The 24,661-nt window shown below is 40.6% G+C and overlaps 2 protein-coding genes across 2 annotated transcripts; one reads left to right on the forward strand and one right to left on the reverse strand.

Annotated features, from left to right (window-relative positions):
- Positions 1-356: 356 nt before the first annotated feature.
- Positions 357-7,002, reverse strand: LOC145214484 (large neutral amino acids transporter small subunit 4-like). Its single transcript, XM_080083022.1, has 13 exons — positions 6,704-7,002; positions 6,491-6,561; positions 5,393-5,547; positions 5,270-5,325; positions 4,385-4,554; positions 4,191-4,324; positions 3,781-3,921; positions 2,737-2,933; positions 2,259-2,454; positions 1,957-2,134; positions 1,557-1,630; positions 1,362-1,485; positions 357-1,022 (listed from the first exon to the last, which is right to left on the reverse strand). Exons 1-13 carry the CDS (start codon positions 6,876-6,878, stop codon positions 792-794), a joined length of 1,902 nt encoding a protein of 633 aa, XP_079939148.1. The 5' UTR covers positions 6,879-7,002; the 3' UTR covers positions 357-791.
- Positions 7,003-11,157: 4,155 nt separating this feature from the next.
- Positions 11,158-23,138, forward strand: LOC145215199 (SCO-spondin-like). The gene is made up of 29 exons (XM_080083865.1): positions 11,158-11,430; positions 11,501-11,565; positions 11,784-11,909; positions 12,474-12,752; positions 13,116-13,201; positions 13,600-13,685; positions 14,061-14,154; positions 14,249-14,420; positions 14,604-14,762; positions 15,003-15,200; positions 15,562-15,723; positions 15,877-16,188; positions 16,610-16,921; positions 17,239-17,372; positions 17,750-17,930; positions 17,992-18,122; positions 18,187-18,367; positions 18,577-18,710; positions 18,782-18,959; positions 19,029-19,169; positions 19,394-19,632; positions 19,818-19,920; positions 19,987-20,115; positions 20,177-20,290; positions 20,349-20,495; positions 20,814-21,363; positions 21,437-21,525; positions 21,596-21,718; positions 22,765-23,138. The coding sequence occupies exons 1-29, from the start codon at positions 11,408-11,410 to the stop codon at positions 22,893-22,895; spliced, it is 4,779 nt and encodes a 1,592-aa protein (XP_079939991.1). The 5' UTR covers positions 11,158-11,407; the 3' UTR covers positions 22,896-23,138.
- Positions 23,139-24,661: the final 1,523 nt, after the last annotated feature.

Here is a 24,661-nt window from a genome sequence, read left to right on the forward strand (position 1 = left end):
TTCCGATTGGCAAAAACCTCTTGACCTTTTACCTACTGACCTTATTTGGTTAAATATTTAGAGTTATAGGTACAGAGATAAGTTTTTGCAGTTACACAATGGAGGTGCGGATCTAGTTGAATATGTACTGTGAATACTTATACAACTATACTTGTATTTCTTGTTAACTTTAGGTTCAACGTAGCGTGTATAATGGTCATCAGACCTCTGCCAGCATTAAACTAAATTGTCCAAATAATAATTAGTTCAATTTATGACTAATGCATGCAGTGTAAAAATAGTTTGGAAAAGCCTTTCCGCATAATTATACCTTTGGATATCTAGTGCATAAACATTACCTTTTATCACCAGTAAAATCTAAAAACTGTGAAAAATTTTTAATCAATTGCTGTCTCAGACCACCTTAACGTTCCACATAATTTGCCATCACACCAACGCAAAAACAAACGATTTAGGTTCTTAAATGTTGTGTACATAAACACTGAAGACAAAGACTTCCCTATGGAGGATGTAAATTTGTCTCAGAATCTGGCTTAAAACAGGTGCTTGAGGAACCAGCGTTGCCTCGTCGAGTTGATATTCGACCGAAGCTTGAGGAAATTGATTATTTCTTACCACAATCAATGCGACAAGTAGGTGACCTCAACCCAGGTCAGTGTCTGAATCATAAAAACGCCCTTTGCACCTTTGCATAGCATTTGGGCGGCCAAAATCCCACCTCTGGTCTAACGTTCATTACTTAAATGACGATGCAGTAAAGTTCATTGGACGGGTTGCAAATATGCGTCAAACTACAAGGCCAAGGCCATGCTGCTAACATGTACGCCAGGGTCATCTAGTCTCAGAGCCGGGATGTCCAATTTGAATCCGTCCTCTTGTTCATCGTTTTCCTCATTGATTGTAAACATCTCCCTTTCTTGCGGAGGAGCACTTGGCGGAGGTTTCATGTTTCGTCCGTATCGCCACAGGTAGATCGGGAGGCCAAATCCGAAGATGGTTGAAACCAATAGGGCAAAGTTGATCTGTTAATGGTAACCCCAAAGTTTGTTGCTGTTGTAAAGTTTACGTACGCGAGCTACACAGGATCGAACTATGACTCATTGCTTTAAAAATGTCAAAGTAGTTTATAATCTTGGCGTTTCTGGTGTAAACGTTTGTGGTTGGTTAAATTTATCTCAGCCGTTAGGCTAGATAACCTTTTGCTACGCAAATGGAAAGTCGCAATTTCTATATTTCGTGCTTAAAAATGGGATGATAAATTTAGATTGATTGCACTTTAATAAGGCAGTAATTTTAAAGGCTAAAATCATTTGCCCTTGTTTCTGATCACAGTAGGAGTTTTTTGTAGCTGGAAACCTTACCCAGAAAGGATCTCCGCCCAAAGAAGTATTTATGCAAACAAATAGAGGATCTTGCACCAGTATCGCCATTGCTGAGAGAAAGGAAACAAGGCCCGTAAGCTTTCCAAAGTACGAAAAATGATACCTGAAACCGAATAGATATCAATTAATTCAACGGATGATAGAAACGGCCTTGTTGTATGCCAGAAAACTCACATGCAAGCGTACAATCCTCCGACAGAAGAATGAAGGAACGTTCGGATTGCTGTGTGCGCTATAAATGCGACGACCTAAAGAGTTGGGTTTTCATAAGTAATGTCATACTGTTCTTTTTAATTGCCAAGTAAACTTGAAGGATTGGCAATGCAGTACAAAAAATAGCTACAAGTTTATGACATATTTTGTTTGTCCTGGCATGAACCAACACTTCTGAAATGTGTATTCTGTTTTGATGTTCAATTCAGATCGTCCTTAAATGGATAATAAGTCTTTGATTGCTTTTTCTTATAATGAGGCGAGCATTATGTATTAATGAATCGGTCTTTTCCCTTGAGGGTGTCAGACCTCTTGTTAGCGCAACAGTTATTTATTTTCGACGGAGACTCAGTAAGGTTACCTGTAAAGGTAAGATCTTCTCGAACAAAACTATGACGCCGAACAACGTCAGAAGAAGATTAGTGATCATAAAAGCGCGCGCCAAATTGTTCACTTGCTGTTTCTTCTTCTTAAACTGTTTTTCAGGCTCGCTAAGAGCAACAGGCTCCTCATGGTTAGCATGGCCGTTCGCAACATGTCTAATTGACAGAAAAACAAGATTTATTTGTTAACGGAAAACTGAAATGGTATTGGTGTCAGTAACATTCCAAAAACGAAGCAGGTACAGAACTACATTTTCGTTTGGAAATCACGTTCCCCTACCCGTTTGAAATACTTGTCTTTCTATGTTTATCATCGCCCCCATTGGACAAGGCTGGTGATGATTCGGCACTTTCCAATATATCTTTCTTTTTCTTTTTCTTGCCCTTTAGGTTCCAGTCCATAATAGTTCCAATAATTGGCGCCATAAAGAAGCAATTGATTTGGAAAAGCCCGAACAGAAATGTGTAATATTCGACTGTAAAACAAGAGCCTATTTAACATTGGTTGTTTTATCCACAAGGTGGCAGTTATGTGCAATAAAAACACAAACACTGGGTTGTTGTTCACGCTGACGTTGCTGTGGTTCAAAGGTCAATATAGATACAGCTGTATATGAGTCAGCGTTTACCGACTACTGGAAGTATGTGTTTACACATCTTATTTGTGGAAATTTTATCCACACCTAATCGAAATCGCGCCAGTTCCGGCCGTTGAGTTTTTAAAGACAATGAAGGTTTGGTGAATGTTCCTACAATACCCGTTTCTATTGCTTCTTGGTCGTCTAACTCAAGCTGTTCAGCTGAAGATCTCAGGTAGAGTTCGAGCCATCCCATGTAAGCGATCAACCTTAGTTGTGTAAGACACATTGTGACAAAGCTCCACAGAAGGCAGGGTGAACGCAAAACTTGTAGAAAAGTTTGATCTGGCCCGGAACCTTTTCCACTGATGTCTATACTGTAAAACATATCTGTGTGAAAAGTCGACTTTGGTATTGGAACTAGTTGTTTTGCACAACAAGACGCCATTGCTACAGCCCCTTAAAGTGTCGGTGGAGTATGAGTCAAATGCCTTTGGGAAATTAAACAATAAAGCTTGCATTACGCGGCGAGATGTAAACTTTCATAACCTTTTAGCATTGCATCATTTAATAAATTATTTCGTTCAACTGGTGTAAATGCCACACAAAATACTAGTTGTTGTTTTCAAGAACTTGTATTTTCGCTGACGTTGCGCCCACCAGATCGGTAGGGCTTCTTCAGAGCAATGAATGAATAATACAGCGGGCACAGAGGCGAAAATGTTCAAACACAGCGGGATACGATGAAAAATAATTACATTAGGACAAAGGCTTTCCGTGAAGAGTTGCGTGTGCTACAAACTGACAGGGCGCAACTAATGTACGATAGTTGATGGGGAAGTCGGACGCAAGATGTCGCGGAAAACTGAGCTCAGGCTTTTGCCATCGTTACGATTTAAAACATTTGAATTAGAATTTATGAGGCAACTTTCAAGTGAACGCTGTGTTTGAACATTTTCGCCTCTGTGCCCGCTGTATTATTCATTCATTGCTCTGAAGAAGCCCTACCGATCTGGTGGGCGAAACGTCAGCGAAAATACAAGTTCTTGAAAACAACAACTAGTATTTTGTGTAGCATTTACACCAGTTGAACGAAATAATTTATTAAATATGCAACCTGGTGAACGAAACGCCTGTTCAGTATTTTCTATTGCATCATTTGTTGCACAACATGTCCAAGTGTCAGTACGAAAAATTATTGTCGAGGGAAAATAATATACTCACACTGATTCGAGATAGTCATGAGCTTCGGAAGGTGCGATATCTATGGAACTCATCCGTCGTCCAACGCTGCTCGTGTGGTTGAGAAACTTTTTACCCGTGACCTTGTGGTCAAAGTTCATGGCCCCGAACCTCAACTTGATCCTGAAAGTATCATGTTTTTGAACAAAGTCAGAAGTTGCACAGATATTGACAAACACATTAAAAATACATCTGGGCTTATGTAAATACCAAAAGAACTAGGTATATTTGATAAACTTCTTTTTGTTGAAATATATTTGAATTACCTTTTTAAGATGTATATCTTAGAATATAAAGTATTTTCTGATCTAAACTTTAAAGAGTTGTCAAAAATCATCTAGCACAAAATTTCGGGCGGAAATTTCAAATCAATAGCAAAGATTTATACTTACGCGTAACTGAGGTCGTCTGGGCCGGGTATTGGTTCACCAGGAGTATTGAAAAAACAATTAAGAAACGTTAGAAATGCAATCGACGCGTGAAAAATCATGATGGCTTGAAACGGCATGCCCGCATCGTACGCTGCCTACAAAATATGTTACTTGATATTGTAGTTCTACCACGATCAGAATGCAGTTATACACACCTTGAATAACATGTACATTATAGCAGAAGCGGAGTAGGAACCTATCATTAGGGAAATCATTGTCGATCGAAGATTCTCGAAAAGGTTGGGAATAGGAAAGCTTGTGAAAATATATACGACACCGCCCATTCCATTCAAACATACAGCCGGTGCCATCAGAATGCTGTAATCTGTAGATACAAACAAAAACGAATCTGTACCAGGGGGATCAAATCTGTAACATTTTTGGATGTACTCGCATTCAAAGCCAATTTAATCCGATCATTAAACATGGACATTGCAAAAAGCAAAAGGGCATATGCGAACGACCTTTACAAAAGCAGTTGCTGTGTGTATGGGAAGTAGGATTAACTTTTCTTCAACCCTATACTTAACAGGAATCACAACACCACACTCTCGCTACGCGATGTCAGCACGCTTTTTGTGATTTGAGTTATGTGTACACAGTTTTGGTTAGTCCCCCGCGCCTACACAGTTAGACTTGTACAAATATTACTTTACAGGGCAATAAAAACAGTAACTGGCAGTTGTATGCAAATCATTGCATACAGTTTTCAGAAAAAGATTTCGGGGCCGGGCCATCATGTTTAGGATGTTAGTTGCAGTCATGATAGCAAAGTAACGGTTATGGCATAATTTGACCCTATCTAGCAAATTAACCAAAACGATATTGAAATGTCAATCACAATGAAAAAACTTGTACCTGCAATTACATACGTAGCGATGTTAAGATATAAGAATATAGTACCGAAAAAGTGGGTAAGATTAAATATTAAACTTAATTAGCAGGTATAAGTTTAACGCGATAAACAAGATTTGAAATCACGGCCTGTAGGTAAATGTTTCTATTTTTACAACATGTTTTTCGTTAAACCCGAAACTTACTCTCGGTGTCCAAAGAACCGATGGCGAACAAAACACATGAAACCATGAACGTCAGCCTGTAACAAAAACACAAAAATATAAAGTTCAAAATGCCACCGAATATATCACTCAGTGAAAACTTACGTTCCGCATAAACGGATCATTCGCGATCCGTATTTGTCCATGATAACGCCCAGGATAACGGTAACACCACTTAAAAGACTTGATCCAATGGAGAAGTATCGGTTAAGAATTTCATCCTGGTCTGCGCAGGTAGGATAGCCCGATGGCATGTATTTCTGAAAGCAGATATCAAACATCGTTTAGTTTGTGGATAAAAAGCAGATTAAAAGGACAGATACGGTTTAACATTTTGATATCTACAAGTATATTTGGACAGTTTACCAGCACCTTTTTGCTGCTTTTTTGATTTTTCGTGATTCTGTAGTTTTATGTATTGTTTAAACTTAAATATGACAAAAAATGTTAACGTTCATAATCCAGTCCAATTGACTTGTTTGTTTTCGGTCGGAGTTTTGGAAAAAATGTGCATATGTTTTAAAGCCAACATAGATTGATGACTATTTACGTTCAAAATCATTTACTGGCCCGTATCATTAAGGCAACTGTTGTTACCAAGGATTGTTTCTAAGCTCATACAAAATCTTAACACAACGAAAAGGGATGTTGCAAACAGCAGATGATTTAGCTGTCGTGCGGGTTTGATTTATTGCAGCTGCTGCTGGACCGTTCTTTTACTGTTAAAATTGCAATGTTGTGACTTCTGCAAAAGACAGACCACAACATAAATCGCTGACTCAAGCCCTTGTGACATCAGCGATACGTCAGTGGGACAAAGCCGGTACTTGTTTGTCAAGCCTATCTGCAAGCAAACAAATACGTTGTCATTGCAAGTATGCACAACGCCACCAAGGATTTGATGCGCTTGACACTCTGTTCCAATGATGTATAATTGATAATCCAGTGCACTGCCAGCTGTCGAAGCGAAATAGCGACGACAGATCAATGACCCGCAACGCAGGTGTTTGTGCTACTGCCTTGTCCATGCAATGGCTCGAATAATTTAACGAACAAGGCTTTGTTGCAACTAGCACTCGCTTTACGACATATCAGTGTCATAAATTCAAAATCGACCCTCGTTCAGTGCAACAACAAGTGCATCGACCAAAACAGTTTGGCCCGTTTTATAATCAAAATGTTTTAATAAATGCTAATAGTTACCACTTCTGACTCGGGTTCGGTGACGTTAGTCGGTGACGTAGTGAAGTTATTGTTAGTCGAAGTATCGTTACCTGAAAACATATGACAAACATCAAATAATTTTAAGTAACATTTTTTTCATTATGACAATTTGTAACAGAACAAGCCAAACTTCATAACCGACACTCTCATGGTATGTTGAACCAAAGTTTCCTGCATTAAAATGCATCGTACCTAAGGCACCGTCCCCCGAAGTGAGACAAACATTTGCGTAAAATCCTTCGTTCTTGAGCATAAGAAGCAGAGAACTCCAGCCCAAGAGAACAGCAGCAAACATAAGATTCTCAAGCACGGATGTCACAGCTATCCACCATTTTCTCTGGTTAGCTTGGTGCAGAGTAGGAGCCATCTCTCCAAACTCACACAACTACAGCCAAACGCCACACAATACTCTACTAATTTTAACTGTTGATACGTATGATTGCTTGCTAACAATAACAGCATCAAACAAAACAAGCAGCTGCGGAAGTGATGACCACTGCGTTAATTTGCACGGATGAATATAAAGTATTTTGTATGTTAGTACAGTACAAATTTTTGTTTCTGCTTATAGGTATCTACACCAGAAATGCTAGATCTGCCTCTATTGTTCCCTGAACGTTCGCGGCTTCTTCCCACCGAGCGAGTAAACTGGCAGCGCTAAAAGCAACTATGAAGCAACGTCGTAAATACGCCTCTTGCGCAATTTTACAGGACCTGTGCCCCCCATGCGGGACCAGAACTCGAAATTACTATTTAACAGAGCGGTCGGGCGCACTGTCGAAATACCAGCTATAGGGGCGGTTTGTTTACTTGCAACGATCAGCGAACTGTCATTGTGTACTGGTTAGAAGCGCAGACACCGTTACATTGGTTAAAGTGCAAATTTAATACGACCTCGTTATTGAGCGAAGGAACTGTTTTTGTTTGCGCAAGGAGCAAGTGCTTGCTGACGAACATACAAGATAAGTGGCACAAGTGCATCTGCAAGCCAATTGAGGTGTCGCAACCTTAACCTTCTCCAATCTGTTTTCGTCAGACAGCGATTCATCGTTAATTTCTCGAGTGCTGCACTTTGGACTGCTCCAGTGCCGTACACAAAGAAACGCAGGTGACGGTGGTGCGATGACGTGTCCGTTCAACCCGAGGAGGAACCAGTGAGCGAAAACGACGCTTATTACCATGCGCGTGGGTTGAACCCTTTGTCTGATGGCTTGTTTACACACAGGGAACACACGTGACCGCGCTGAATCACGTGTTTCCCCAGGGATTGAGCACCCGATCAACATGCGCCACAATCGCTGACTTCGCGTGCCCGTATAATCCGGTGCAATTTAGAATTTTGAGCTTATAGTCAGGGCTCTGTCCTGCTGCGAAACAAATTTTTGAACGCAGGCAAACCCTCATATTGCCCTCACTGTGCACCATAAGCCCAACGCATGCAGGAAGTGTTTGGCCGCTTAAAGGCCCAAATCAATGGAGCATTACGTCAGCACTGAGGCAATCGATTTCCATTGTCGGTGGTAATTTGGGTTGGTTTATTTCAGACTTTGGCTTGCGGCGAAATCTATACCACTGGATCAGACCCTTTTCTGTATAGATTTACAATGCAGCTGTAATAAACGATAATCGGAAATCTCATGAACTAAACAAAGCTAACATTTTTACGTGACGTTGACATTTTGACGTGACGTGACAACATGAAAATTTTACTGTAAGCAAAAGCCCATACGGCAACAAATCTACAATTCCTTTCAGGTATATGATACTAAATGTAAATTACAGACTTACAGATCCTTCTGTAAGTATTTACTCTCACTATATGTTTTTGGTGTCTTGAAGGAGCTACTACCTTTAATCATTCAGGTATATCTAAATCCGTGAACTTGCATCAAGTAACGCTAAAACAAAAACCACATTCGTCGTAATAAAGGCCTGTTTTATACATTTTCTATATAGCGAACAAACAGTACGCATATCTTTCTGACACTAAGCTCTCTAAATAACACTGGTATTGAACTTGGAGGTCATTGCGATATCGGTTCCCTTTTAACATAAACGAAGTGAAAGCATACTGAAGTTTCTTGCGCCACTGAGTTACAACAGTATCAAAACACCATTTCTCGTAAATATTGTTCTTTGTGTGGTTTGTGCAAAGGGAATGTTGTTGCACTCAATGATGTAGCTCCCACTAGTGTCAAAAATAAATGCTTGTATCTTCCACTGAAAACGCTGCAGGGAAGGACTTGCCCTCGAATAATAAACAACAGGACAGAAAGTAGGCCGAATGGTTCGAGGCGCCTGACCCATATACAGACATACAAAATCCTGATGGGGATTCGTCCTCGGGATGGTCCTTGGTTCAAACCCCGTAAAAAATTATACATCTAAATTATAAACAGCGGAAAACTGGGCCCAACGGTACAAGACGCCTGATTCTAGACATTAAAAAAGCCTGATCGGGGATTATCTCCAGGAGCGACCTGGGTTCGAACCCCGTAAAAATGTATACATATAAAATATAAACAGGAGAAAACTGGGCCCAACGATACGCCTGGTTCTAGACATTGACAAAATCCTGATCGGGGATTATCCTCAGGAGTGGCCTGGATTCGAACCCCGTGAAAAAAGATAATAAACAACAGGGCAGAAACTTGACCGAACCGTCTGAAGTGCGTGACACATTACGAGACTTAAAAAATATATTTTTACAATTTTGCTCACACTTTGATCACAAGCAGCAAACACTCGAACCATAGTCTTTCTAAAAGCAAGTTTGAATTTAAACACGAATGTTTTTTGTGCTTACACAACCAAGTACTCAAAAGTTCATTGTGTTTTAAAAATAATAATAAGATCGTTGGAATACACAAGTTGGGAAATGTTTATTTCCAGGTTAAAATCAGTTGATAATATTTTAAAGAACAAATACAGTATATTTCGCTAAAGAAGCATCTCCGGAATCTATAAAGGGCAATAAAAGTGGATTAAATTAGATCGTTGGATTACTGCATTATGTGACGATCTGATTTGGAATTTTGATGAATAATAACGACTTTCGCTATGTTAGGCGTATTATACGAACTAAATGATGCTATTCTGGCAGATATGTTGTTTGTACGAACGTTCAAACGTCCTTTTTTGATGATTAAGTTTGCAACGTGGTACAATGTATGACAACTCATAAACGTTTTATGATTGAACATGGAATTTTTAAAGGATTAAAAAATTCGTCGAACCGCAAACAATTACTGGATATGGAAATCGCACGGGCTAATCGCAATGTCATGTTATCCATCTTTCCTGTGACACAGAATGCGCGATACAGTGACGTCACGGGCCACCCCTCGGGCGCAAGGCCCGTTTGGGATTCGCTGTGACGAGGCTGTAATTTATTCTCGGCAGCATTTTCGTTCGCATGCCGCGTCCGAGGGTTGGTTCTGTGACTCAGAAAATGAGATGTCAATAATGTGACAGAGCACGTAGGGCAAGTTGATTGGTTTGTGTTGTACATAAAACGCTTGGTTGAATTTGGTTTTGAATTATGTCTGCTTTTAACTTTATACCCACTGTTTACATATGTTTTTGATTGACCATACCAACGATATAGAGAATTGTTGAAAATTTCTGTTTGTTTTAAGTTTAAATTCGCAAAGCATAATGTTTTGCCGTTTCGCGATAACACACATATGACCGTTTGGAGAATGTAATTTCACAATGAATTTGAATCATTTTGTTTGGGTCGGCCTTTACGCTGGGTTTTCGAATTCTGCTGATATAAAAATACGGTTATCGCAGGCAATGCTCCTGTTACGGGATTTGGTTTCAGTCTAGACTATATCTCTACTTATTCGCAAGTTATAATAGTGTAAGCTTGCATTGAAAATTTGCGTGTTGGATAGATAATACGATTTTGTAACCTTTCTACAAAAATACAAAGTGTTTTGAAGATCATGCCATATAAATCAAATGTCAAAGTGAACTATCATTAACATTTCCTAACAACTCACGAGCCCATAAGCGGGAAAATCCTTCAAATTATTTCTGAAACGTGATTCAGAATCGGCAAAATTCCCCTTCCGCGAAAACCGCAAACAAACAAATCGTTTTTTTGTTGCAGACTGAATAAAAAAAGTATGGTTGTGTAAACTACTTGCAAATTGAAGGGGTTCTGTTTAAATTGTACATTGGGGTTATTCTGCAATCCAGCAGTGCGTACTTTTGCAAAGTAAAAAAATAACCCCGACAAAACTCTGTACAGTGATAACAGCATTTAGTTTGACAGTGATTTAGACATTTTCCAAAATTTTCAATCTCTGACACTTGTTCCTAACCATGGGAAATAAGAAACCGTTTTTCTCTGTCGAAAAACAACAGAAATGATAATGAAGGTTTTATGGCGACTGCTTGCGGCATTGAAAAATGTATTCCGGGAATAAGCCTTGCAAGTGAGTGGTGATAATTGTAACATAACCGAGGCGCAAAACACTGCAATTGACCAAACTCACCTAATAGCGCCTTTGACGTGACCCACAAGGCTAACGAATTAATTGGCAAGTGACGTCAGTACGTGCGTCACCAGAGCAAAATCTGTACTCGGTTAAGAGTCGGTGATGCTTCGCTGTGGACTTCTTCGTAAAATGACGCGCAAGGACTTGTTGCCAACCAATGGCCCCAGGCGACCGATCGGAACCAAACCAACCGATACGATTGTTGTTCTCCAGTCTGTCGCCATACCGCGGGATTTCAATTATAAAAGTTTGTAGAGCAAAAAGTTTTGTTAGTGTGCAGGTTTCTTTACTGCTACTGAGCTTAATAAAAAACTGAACAGGTTGAGGAAACCATTAGGACTATCGGATTTAGGAAATTTATAGTCTTTCACAAATGCGTGGAAATTAAATGGCGACAATATTAGACAAATGGTAAGGGAAATAAAATTTGTGCAGTTATTGCAATGTTTCTTCGGTTTATCAATGAAACATATTTCTGCAGGGCCATCTTGGCGTTTCTGGTTTTTATTCTTCATTCTACTATTGTCAAATCGCAAGTCCAGCAAGGTTAGGATTCGATTTTTATAATTCAGTAGCTTGTAAAAACAACATAATCATTTTGTTTTTCTGGAAATAATTCCGTTTTTCGTTTGGTCGGAAATGGCTTATAAGTACTTCTCGGCGTCCCAACAAATTTGGCTTATTTAAGGATTTCACAATTGGTTAACTGTTTATAGGGAAACGCTAAAATGTATGGGAAACTAATAGCAGTGTATGTTTTGCAGAATGTACGGAGCTGGCATGGTGCGGCCAGTTTAAGCATCTTTGCACACAAGACACCTTCAAGGTACAGATGCAAAGCGGATGTCCAATCACATGTGGCACCTGTCCATTTACAAAATCCGTGGACCGTAAGTACATTATGCAAGCAACTGGAATTTGATTTTATGTTATTTCAAACCCTTGAGAGAGAGACATTTCCTCGTCGTAGATGCCACCTTGCCATTTGCCGCTTAAACCTAATTGTCTCTTTTCAATGTCGTTTTTTCACAGTCCCCAAATCCATCTTTCTTCTGTTTATTTACTGAGGACGGCAAAATGTGCATAACGAGACGTATATAAAAAACAATAACGTGTTGTTTTCTTTTGAAATACCAATCAGCACGATGATAGTAAATTAAATAATAATAACTTAGTTTATAGTGGCTTTTATCAATAGAGTTGTAAAATATTTGCTGCATATGTCCTTAGCTCGTCTAGATGTACACAACGGTGGGATTCAATTTTTGTCAGTCGGTTCTTTCACAAAAGTTCTGTTATAAAAGTCCATTGACAGTAACCAGTAATGCTAACCGGTTCGCTGATCTCATAAAATTGCATGGGATGGTTCAATAGAACCGGTGCGACATGGCTGAATTCCACCACTGGATATACACCATTATACTTTTTTGAAATTCAATTTCATTGCCTTACAGCCAGGTGTGTAACAAACAACGGTGGATGTCAGCATAAGTGTCAAATCGTCAACGAAACAAAAGAATGCTCGTGTTTTGCGGGTTTCGAGCTGCAGTTGGACGGGATTTCGTGCAGTGACATTAATGAATGCTCTGGAGACAATCCATGCACTGATATCCAGCATCCCTACTGTGTCAACCAGAGAGGCAGCTACTTCTGTTCAAGGGAAAATTGCGCCGTCACACAGGGCTTTTTGAACCGCTACCAAAGTGAAAAGTGCTGTAGGTCATCGCCGACAAGTAAGTGTTTCAGGCTGCTTTTAAGAATTGGACAAAATCTGTGAACTGTCTATGACTATTAGGAAGTTTGTAGGAGACAAATAGGACCAAAATCGAGGACTTACGTTAAACAATGTTGTTGCAGCGGAATGATTACGATGTAGGTTTCGGGTTGAATTCATTTGAATTTGTTTTAGAGTCAACGACCTCACATTCGCATGTTGGTTTAATAAAGTAAATGTACAGACAAGAATCAAAGTATAGTTAAATTTTTCATGTCAGCTGAAAATACAAGAACAAAACCATTGCTGAACATATTGCTGTACAAAAACGACCATTTCACTTTCGTGCAGGCCTTAAAACAATTTGTTTGTCTTGACACAGATTACACGTGTGGAAGAGACAGATTTACCAATGATGATAGGATCGTCGGTGGAGTGAATGCCGTCGCTGGAAGGTGGCCATGGCAGGTATGTGTCCAACCAGTTAATTTAGGCGGCTGATTAGACAAATGTACCGCCAACAACACGCACTTCTGTGGCAAATAAATTCGATCATTTCATGTTGGCCGTAAAAGTTTGTGTCTCGAGGCTAGTTTGGTGAAATCTGAAGGTTAGGTTTACGTAGAAATGCTATATTTGCGTTTTAGGGCCTGGGGGTACGCCTTAAACGAAATTAATTTCAGTAACAACCTAACATCATGTGTTTACATGTGCTAGGGACAGCTGTAAAGGGCTGTTTTCCGATTTAATTTGGTTAATTATAAAAACATACCGACTTTCAGACAACAAATTGCATGTTTGCATGGCACACATGTTCCAATTTTCGATGAAACCCGTCATAAGCAACTTTGTTTCTATTTCTGTAGGCTTACATCTTAATTGACGGCGGCACGTTGTGTGGAGGAACGTTGATTGATGCCAATTGGGTACTAACCGCTGGACATTGCTTTCTGTAAGTGTTAGTTACTAGTGTACCAAGATGTCTGGACAACAGCTCATAACGTAATAAGTTTTCCTGATCAAAGCAAAAATATACGTCACAAATTGGGTTTGTACAAAAACCGTGTTGTGATTCATACCGGTATTAAAATTGCTTCAGATGCCCGAAAATGAAGAAATTAATTTGACATTTAAAAACCGGTTTAAATATCGGATTTGACCCGTTAATTTTACTCAATTACATAAAAAACAAAACATATGCTTATTTTTGGAGAGTGCGCTACTGTGTAAGCTAGGAGATAATTGTCTTTGTTTATATGCCTATTTGTGGATATATGTGTTATTCGGTGAAGGCATTTCTGGATTTATTTATTTTCTGCTCACACAGAAAAGCAACTAACCGGTCAGTCATCAAAGTTTCGTTTGGGGTTGTGGAACCAAAAGCGCGGGAGACGCACGTACAAAAACGCGACGGGGTAGAGGTATGTGGCAAAATCGCATGCTCAGAACTTAAAGTTGTTAAACTTAATTTATGTGCAACAAGTATTTAACGATCACTTTTGCTCCATTGTGTAGGTTGTTTTCTACCCTGATTGGAAAAGAGAAACATTTCCGTACAACGACGTTGCTCTCATCCGTTTAAGTCATCCCGTAGAATATGGCGAGTTTGCCCATCCCGCATGCCTGCCGAATGGGGAAAAACCCACAGTGGGAACACAGTGCTGGGCTGTGGGATACGGGACAGTTGGTACGTATTCAAAATAAATTTTCTACAGATAGCTGTAGTCTAACCCAAATTGAGACTACACGTGCTGCATGATTGGACCGAGACTACACATGTGTACGCATTAAGTAAATTGATACGGTAGTTTACTGTGTCGCAGGAATTAAGTAATTTAAAGCACCCATTAAAGTGGTTTTGTACTGACAGAATACAGAGGCAAAGCCGCCGAATCTCTGCAAGAGGTCGATCTTCCCGTCGTGAGCTCAAGTACCTGCTCGCCGGTTTACGCTAAGACACAATATCCAGTGGATGAAAACATCATGTTTTGCGCAGGACATAAAAGTGGTGGAAAGGACGCTTGTCAGGGTACGTGCACAGTAATAAAGTTATAAGATGTACTGTAATAACTCACTTCCCTAAATTTGCGTATGCCATTAACTGAACATGTGGTAGCAATAAATATGAATTACTCTTCTAGCAGTTTTTATTATGCTGGAACAGCAATATTCATTTATACATTATTCCTGACAGCAATGGCTTATTAATGGGGTAGCAATTTTTAAAAATACATAAATTGGTTGAATACAAACGCTTCTTTATAACCAGGGGATTCCGGAGGCGGTTTATTCTGCCAACGTTGCGATTCCTGTCAGTGGTACGTCGCCGGCATAGTATCATTCGGAAAAGGATGTGCTCGACCAGATGTATATGGGGTTTACACCAACGTTGAGCACTTTGAAAGCTGGATTAGCGAACACACGCAAATACCCATCAACAAAAACAAGCGCTGCGGTACACAACCTAGTAAGTTATATACATTTGCCAACCTTTAGATTTTTCAACCTTGCATGTCTTGAACTATTTTGGCTTCAGAACATTTACCTTAAACCAGTGGTGGGATTCAGCCGGTTCGCACCGGTTCCATAGAACCGTCTCATGAAATTTTATGAGATCAGCGAACCGGTTAGCATTACTGGTTACTGTCAATTGATTTGTTTGTAACAGAACCGGCTGAAAAATATGACTTTTGTGATAGAACCGGCTGATAAAAAATTTGAAGCCCGCCATTGCCTAAAACGCATATAAGTCGTAAGGTCGTTGCCTTGCGGACTCATTGCAGTGTTGAGTTGGACACATTGACCTGACGCATGTGTTTTGTTTCAAGCCGCCGTCTGGGACTCGTGGAGCAATTGGTCGGACTGTTCGATTACGTGCGGAGGAGGGGCCCAATCACAATCGCGCAGATGTCTGAATGGGGAAGTTGGAACTGGGCAGTGTATTGGAAACACAACACGATCTCGGGCATGTGCAAGTGAAGACTGTCCAGGTATAATGAATGTTATTATCTTAAACGTCGGTTTCTGTTTGTTTTTTGTTAACCAACAGAATAACTTTAATAAAATTCTGAGCCTATGTCGTTTAAATGAGTTTGGTTCTGTGTTACTTGTCCTTTTATTAACTTACATATTTGTTTGCTTAGTATGGGGTGACTTCGGGTCGTGGACGAGCTGTAGCACTTCGTGTGGTGGAGGTCAAAGGAATCAAACTCGTCAGTGTATCGGTGGAACCCCGGGACAAAACGGGTGCGAAGGCAGCGATATTGTCATTGAGAATTGTAACAATCACCCATGTCCTGTGTGGCGACCATGGGGTGAGTGGTCAAGTTGTCCAGTGACTTGCGGAGGTGGAAAACAGCGCGCAGATCGAACTTGTAACATTGGTGGAGTTCCGGGTTCCTCGTGTTCTGGAAGAGACTTCAGGCAACGGGATTGCAACGCGCAAGCCTGTCCGGGTAGGTTTTATTCTCAAGAACACACTTTCTGCGATGTTGATATAAATTGTCTTGCTCGCATTGGCCTAAAAGCTTCCACCAGGAAAATCCATCCTGGCAGTTAGTGATTGCCGTAATGCAAACCGTATTGTCTGCAAGACGTATGATTAAGACTAAAACCAGATACCTCATGTCTGCTGCACCACACTTACACGCAAAATACTCGTTTTAGTTTGAGAAAAATTACCATGGATGTAGAAACTCGCCTGTTTCAATTAAGAAAAACTTGTGAATCTGTGTTACCAGTAAAAAAACGCCATAAGCTGGATATTTGTTACCGAAACAACCGCTTGCGTGTTAGTTCGTCCTATTTGAAACAAGTCATATTTTGAATTGGTATACTTCTTTGGTGTCTAACGAACCTGTAACTTTTGTAATTTAGTATGGAGTGAATTTGGATCGTGGACGAGCTGTAGCGCTTCGTGTGGTGGAGGCCAAAGGAACCAAACACGTGAGTGCATCAATGGAAATCCTGGTCAAATCGGATGTGAAGGCAGCGATATTGTCATTGAAAATTGTAACGTTCACCCGTGTCCTGTGTGGCGACCATGGGGCGAGTGGTCAAGTTGTCCAGTAACTTGTGGAGGCGGAAAACAGCGCGCAGAACGAACTTGTAACAATGGTGGAGTTCCGGGGGCCTCGTGTTCTGGAAGAGACTTTAAACAAAGGAATTGCAACACACAAGCCTGTCCGGGTAAGATATGTTTGATTTTGAAAAGTACTTTTGTATTAAAAACAGGTGACAGATATAAATTCTATACTTTGATCTACTATTATAATCCCAATTGATTGCATGGCCCGGTTGACGTATTCAATTAACAACAGTAACATAGTATATGATTACGCTATATGGTTATGTATTTTTCCAATTTAAACATTGTAAGTGCAAAAAGGCAGAGTGAAAAATTAAAAAATCCTGACACGCGGTATTTCCAAAGTCTTTTTCATTAGTTTCTTTTGAAGCAAAAACGTAATATTTAAAAGATGTATAATTCACAATTTCTTTTGTAGTGTGGGGACCGTGGGAAAACTGGGCAACCTGCACAAAGACATGTGGGGGCGGCAGAACGAGCAGAAGTCGCGAATGTCAACATGGTCAAGCTGGTGATGTTGGTTGTCACTTGGGTAGTAATCGACAGGAAAAGGTAAGTTGGGTTTTGTCGTATTATCAAGTCATGCAACAGTACCGCGAGCAGATTGAATTACAGATACAACTACAACAAAGAATTGTTTGCTTTTGTTGAGCGAAATATGTAAAGTCCAATATATCTAGAAAAAATGCGTTTGGGACTTTACTGCTACCTCTAGAGGTTGAGCTTTTTCTCATGATTGCGAGAACAACCTGAAAAAATAACATTCTAAAGCTACTAATTTGTTTGAATTTAGTAAGACGGTTAGTATACTTGGAGCGTGGTGGCGTACAGTAGAACATTGCGTACGCATTATGATACAGGTGTAAACACTATACTTTCACGACAATTTTGTCGTTATTGAACCAACCATTAAAAATGTTAACTTACAGGATTGCAACGTGGTAGAATGCGGAACTTGGGACGCCTGGTCACCGTGGAGCCAATGCTCTGTTACGTGTGGTGGTTCGGTGCAAGGGTCAACTCGCCAATGTGTTGGTGGCACAGCGGGTGAAGGAGGTTGCACTGGAAATGCTGACCGAGAACGCAACTGTCAAACCCAACCCTGTCCATGTACGTTTCAAGGTGTGGGTTTGTCACACCGAGAATAAGTTTAACATAAAGTGTTGCTTAGCTTGGACAAGATGGACCAGATTTGCCGACTGTCCAGTCACGTGCGGTGGAGGAAACAGAAGAAGAACGAGGACGTGCGAAAACGGTTCCCCTGGCGATATAGGATGTGAAGGCGAAAGTGAAACGATCATTGTAAGTCGAACAAACCGATTTCGACCAAAACTTGATATAATATAGGTTTACTTGTGTGATTTAGGTGTGCAACAGCCAGGCTTGTCCAATCTGGACTGACTGGACTCCCTGGCCGGCCTGTAGCCTTTCATGTGGGAGCGGAACAAGATCTTCTGAGCGAACTTGCAACTTTGGAATACCTGGAGATATAGGATGCGAGGGCTCAGCAACAAGAAGTGAAGACTGCAATACTCAAGAATGTCCACGTATGACAAAAGTTTTCAATTATTACTACAGCACAAATATATTTGGTGCTATACCTGTGGTTGTTTCCAGTCCGTATCTTTTGTTCTGTAGACGTTTCCTAGAGGTGGTTTGAAATCATACGCCAATAAGCCTACACAATTGAAAAGCCGTTTGTTGTAGGATTATCAGTTAGTGATTCCTATACCAACCTGATATGTATGTTTTGCAGGATGGGGTGAGTATGGTCCCTGGAGCGACTGTACCAAGTCGTGCGGCGGTGGAACCACAACAAGATCACGTGAATGCATGCACGGGTCGCCTGGTGACATAGGATGTCATTTGGGAACAAGCAGTGAAGAAATGGTAAGCACACAAGCAAGTCGCCGGATTTTACTTTAACCTTGTCAGTAATCTAAAACTTGACATTTGTACAGGATTGTGAAGTGCAATTGTGCCCCACTTGGTCAGCCTGGTCACCCTGGTCGGATTGTTCCAAAACCTGTTCAGAAGGCGAGAGATCAAGGTCACGCAGTTGCGAAAACGGTGTATCTGCGGCTGACTGTCCCGGACTAGCAACCGAGTCAGAAACTTGTACAGTTAAAGACTGTCCGCGTAAGTGAGACACAGTAGCCTAAAATGTAACACTTGTTAGAATACTATATTTAAACGTTTTGCGTGCAGCCGAGTATTCGAACTGGACGTCTTGGGGAACTTGTACTAAAACGTGTGGAGGTGGAACGCAGAATCGGATGCGAACTTGTTTACAGTATTGCAGTAAAGACGACGAGCAGTCACGGTCGTGTAGTGATACACCATGTCCAGGTAAATATTTATTTTGCTTTAAGTCAGAAACGTCTATGTATTAGGTTTGTAAAATTAGTAAAAATAGTGGTCACTTTTAAATATGAACACAAAGCACTAAAACTGAAATCAAGTATACGTGAGCCATAATTAAACAATCCTCAACAAGTAAAACGTTATATTTTGTCTTCACAATTTTAACCTAAAGTAAAATATAAAATAATCCCTTCATTTGCTACATTTAGTACTGGGACAGTGGACGAACTGGGGCGCGTGTTCAGAAACTTGTGGAGCAGGAACAAAACAGCGTACGAGAGAATGCACTGGCACTAACAACCCGACTCACTGCCAAGCTGAACTGTCAGAATCGATGGACTGTTTCCCTGCTTGTATGAGCCAATGGACTGCATACGGTGAATGCTCTCGCACATGTGGTGTGGATGGACAGCAAACTCGCACGCGTACGTGCATATCAAAACTAAATGTAAGTACACAGCTGTACAAGCTAAAAACCTGCATTTTATATGCAGTGTAATAAAAGTGTAAAAAAAACTCAAATGCTTAATACCTAAAACAGGTTTACAATTGTTTCAACTCTAAGCACAATTAAACGATAGTTTGTTTCCTTGTGCCGTTTGTAAGTATTTGCATTTTCTTTGTGAATGTCAGGACAACTCGGAATGCAGTGGTCCTTTTGAAGAGACGAAGTCGTGTGGAGAACCCTGTCCTTCCAGCTGGGGAGCCTGGAGCTCTTGGACTTCATGCTCACATTGTATGGCTAGTTGCTTTTTTCCAATCAGCAATGTAAAGTAAAGTTTATCCCACTATTTTTATTAAGCGTGTAACGGAGGTTCAAGAACACGCGCTAGAAGATGTAACGGTGGACCAGTCGGGGTTGGAGGTTGTGCGCCAGCGACCCGAGCCACAGATACGGGACTTTGCAATCCCACACCATGCCAAGATGAAGGTAGGCCGCTGAGAATTGATATTTGCGTTTAACACAATCTCATGCGTGTTAAATTTAACAGTGTGTGTGGATTTATATGCGGGTTGTCAGTCGTGGATTATCACTTTCACCGGCCTTTGCATTAATCCGTTGCCATTTACGAAGGAGAACTGCAAAGCAACTTGCAATTTTTGTGGTGAGTCCCAAACTTGTTTGCCAGTCGATCTGTGAAAACAGCAGTGTGATATTTAAAGGCCCACCTGGTGCCTGGTCGCAATGGAGTGAATGTACAGAAAGCTGCGAAGGAGGTGTTCAAACCAGGACGAGACTTTGCGCCAACCAATTTGGCTGCAACGGAGCTCTACACAATACGCGCGCTTGCAACCAACGTCCCTGTGAAGGTCAGTGGAAACAAAGACTAGGACTTAAGCTATAATACAATAGCAATATATTTCAGTCCGATTAGGCATGTCCCAAAGATACTTCCGAATGGTACTACATATACTAGAGATAATAAAGTTAAGCTCGGTAATGTAATCTTGATTTGAACGAAGTATTTTCCTTAAATACTCGTACATCTGTTCGTACTATAATTCTCACCTAAGAAAAGTTAATTTTGCATTGTTTTAGACTAACGCGGCTGTTTGTATGTTGTATTATATAAAAAATAGGATAAAGTTTGGTTTTCTCTGCTTTAAATAGTTCTTCGTAAATCACAGGGTTTACCAACTGGAGCCCATGGTCTCAGTGCACAGAAATTTGCGGCGGTGGAGAGCATAGCAGAAGTCGTACTTGTCCCCCTGCCACCAACTGTCCACCAGATCAACACGGTACAAACACTGTACAGCTAGCAGTTTGCAACAGTCAAGTTTGCCCTGGGACATGGGCTTCGTGGACAGAATGGAGTGTTTGCAGTAAAACGTGTGGACCTGGCCAGCAAAAGCGAAGTCGACAATGCAAAGGAGGTGTTGTGGGACAAGCCGGATGCACCGAACCGCCCGAAGAAACGCAAAACTGCCAAATTGAAGTTTGCCCTGGTTTCTGGGGGGACTGGGTTCCCGTCGGAAGTTGTTCGGCGTCCTGTGGGCCGGGTACGTCGTCCGAAAGAAGGACATGTATTGGCGGGGTGCCTGGAGGACCAGGGTGTCCCGGACTTGCCACCCGAGATGTCAATTGCAACTTGGGCGACTGTGTTGTGCAATGGTTGTCATGGAAACCATGGACTACTTGCTCCAAACAATGCGGTGGCGGCGACAGGACTCGCGTCAGGTAATTTTACGTTGTCCCTTATAATGTAGCTTGGAATGTTTCCATATTGACCTAGCTTTTTTAACGTAAACAGAACATGCGAACATGGGGCACCAGGCGATGTCGGGTGCGAGGGTTCTGCTGACGAAACCGAACGATGCAATGAGCAGAAGTGCGCGACAGGTACGGTTGCGAGCTTCAAGTCACCTATTTGTTTACAAAATGCGTTAACGCATATGGTTGTGTTCTTCAGGTCCCTGTGCCGGTACACGCGACTTGGTAGCATGTGGACATCTTGTGGGATATTGTACTGTGTTGATAGACTATATGCAAGCAAATTGCCAAGAGACATGCTGCAAAGCCAGATATAATATAGGTGAGATAATATAAATATACATTCAATACTGTGATGAGCCCTGGAGCGTTCATGTAGACTCCCAATTATGGCAAACTTATATGTGAATCATAGTACACCTAGTCATTTAATATACGAGACAGACAACGGTACTTGTGATTTGACTTTCCGTAGGCTCGCCACCGAGCCTTTGGTAGAGCGCCAAAGCAGAGTTGCAAGTCGGGCCGAGCTTTTCGGGCCGGGTTCGGGCTTAGGTATTTGTGAGAAAACGGGCTTAAAACGGGCCTGACTTTACGTTCCGTGTCCGCCATTTTTTCAAATAAAATCACTCAGCTAAGTAACAAGTCTCTGGCGTTGACCTAATGCCCACCCTACTCTAAAACATATTGTTTACGCCATTGTCTACTATTGTTAATTGTGTTTGTTGTCTTTCTCTTTTTTCTTTCTCATACTTTGTTGCAAGACTTTCGTGGATAGACCTGTCAATTAAAATTTCGGGCCTAAACGGGCTTCTCAAAAACGTTTCGGGTTCGGGCCGGGCTTCGGGCTTATACTTTCGGGTTCGGGCCGGGTTCGGACTCAGATTTTGGGCCCGCTTGCAACTCTGCGCCAAAGGCTTCTGTCATGGGTTCTAATTTAATGGTAGAGATACTAGGTCGTAAAGGGCACAGTTATTTAAATTACCAGAAAACTGGGGTAGGGTTACGAAACAACTAAGAAGTTTTTTTGATTGTTATATTATTATAAAACCTCACCCCAACTCCAATAGCCATAACCTTCATCATTTTCACTCAATTTGCTTTCAAATATTCGCAAACGCTTTTAACGCATCAGTTCTATCAGAAATTAGCAAACTTTGGGTGATCTTACCTTAGTAGATTTTCCTAATTCCACCGCAGGCTATATTTTTCTAACCTATGCCTTGACATGTGGAAATGCTTGGGACACTGTCATCATTCGGTTGAACGCCTTCAATAGGCCTGTTGTACTATAATAATGTATATAGGAGTGACATACATTTCCTCACTAGTTTTGACATTACATAAGAATTTACTTTGTGTTTGCAGGAGTCGGTCAGCCGCCGTGCCAGGATGACCCAGCACAAGCGGCGAACTGCTTCAACTTTGCCAGTTTTTGCCACACTGGTCAAATGCGGTGGATGGTCACGAGCTGTCGAAAAACATGCCGCTTTTGCTAGCCCACACATTTACCTATATCGTCCACAATTGGCAACAATGTCTTTTACTATTTACCTTGAGAATATGCGAAAAGTGTTGGCGGCCGCAGAAATTATGCGTTCCAGAATTGTAATTGTAAGTTACCGCAGTTGTAATGTTAAAACACTAGATCTATGGTGCGCATTTGTTTATCAGTTTGTATCCATCCGATTAAAGTTGAGCCATCACTGGACGTTGAACAAAATATATTTATGTTTATTTGACATTGGTGCTTGCTAATACCTATGAGAGTCCTATAGTCAAGAAGGATTTTGAGAAAAGGCATTTTTAGGATTGAGATTATTTTGACAAAGTTTTTATTCAAATTTCCGAGAATTAAAAAGTGCAACAAAAAAACGAAGTAAAAAAGGGGCAAAGTGATTGCAATAATTACATTAAAGAGCCGCAATCTTAAATTAGAGCTATTAGTCTTGCACGTTTTGCAAAAAGGGTCATTGACGAAAATCTCATTAAACCTCAAAACTTTTCATTCAGAAATTAGGCTATATATTTTTTTCTTTTTTTCCATAAACGCAGGATCTGACATTTGTGTCAAGCGTTTCGACATTTTATCGTACTTGGGTCGCCTGGGAGCAACAGATTTTTGTTTCTCGTTGATATCATTTAGTAGATTGACACAATACAACTTAAACTTCAGTAGACATAAAACAAAGTATTTTTTCATATTAGTTTTGTTCACGTTGTTTAACAGTACATAAAAGGTACATTTTGCCACCAAAATCTTCTCCATAATTTTAATTCATATTAAATACAACCAACTACTGGCATATTAAGGCCGAATACCTGTTTAAGTCTACAGAATGTAAAGAATTGGCAAATAGGCCTACCAGACAGTCTGTGTGAGAAAAACTCTCGCTTCTATCTTGCCTGTTAATAATTCTGAAGCCTAAGCACGAACCGACCCACACTTGCAACTCCGCACTAACGTAAGCGTGAGCAGCAAATGCAAAATGGTTTCCTGCCAAATTCAACTAATCTTGCCTGGTACAAGTTGTTTACAAATTTACAAACAAACAATTAAGTCTTGAGCAAAGTAGATGACGAACTTCCCACATATACCAACAACGTGACATTGCTGATAGGCGGTTGAATATTTATTGATTGGCACCGTTTTCTGTTTCTCAATACTTAACTCGTTCGTAGGTTTTAGGGAGAAAAGAAAATATTATAGGGAAAGTACCGAAACGAGTGGGTATTTAGAAGTTGGGTGAAAGTATCCTAGTGTTTTTATAAATTTCATTTACAATTTTATAAAGTTTGCGTTGAAACTTAAATGTGCAAACGATTTTGTAGTTCACAGTGTTCACATCCAAATAAGCGCATAACATTTGTCAATAAATTTCCCTTTAAAATTGCAAGTGTAACAAAGACCATATATGTGGGTCAAGAATGACTCGTACTTTAATGGGTGTTGCGTCAAGTTTTGAAATGGAAAAAAAGAATCTGTTTTTCCGACAAATCATTTAAAGTATGACGAATACACATTAAAACAACAAAAAAACATTTTTATCTTCGGGTAAAGAACATCGGAAATGCTTCCCAAATACGGAAAGTCGTTATAGAGTAAAATCATGCTTTCTGTAAACCCACACAGCCCGGAAGCGTATAATATGTCACTCACCCACATGTCCTCATCCGGCAAAATCATTTCACACCAATTACCGAGAACGATTCATGGTGAAGGCACACGGGATAGACTATAAAAAGATGGTGTGGGCAAGAAGCG

The sequence above is a fragment of the Phallusia mammillata genome, chromosome 2 (genome assembly GCF_965637545.1).
Source record: "Phallusia mammillata chromosome 2, kaPhaMamm4.hap1.1, whole genome shotgun sequence".
In the NCBI taxonomy this organism is placed as follows: domain Eukaryota; kingdom Metazoa; phylum Chordata; class Ascidiacea; order Phlebobranchia; family Ascidiidae; genus Phallusia; species Phallusia mammillata.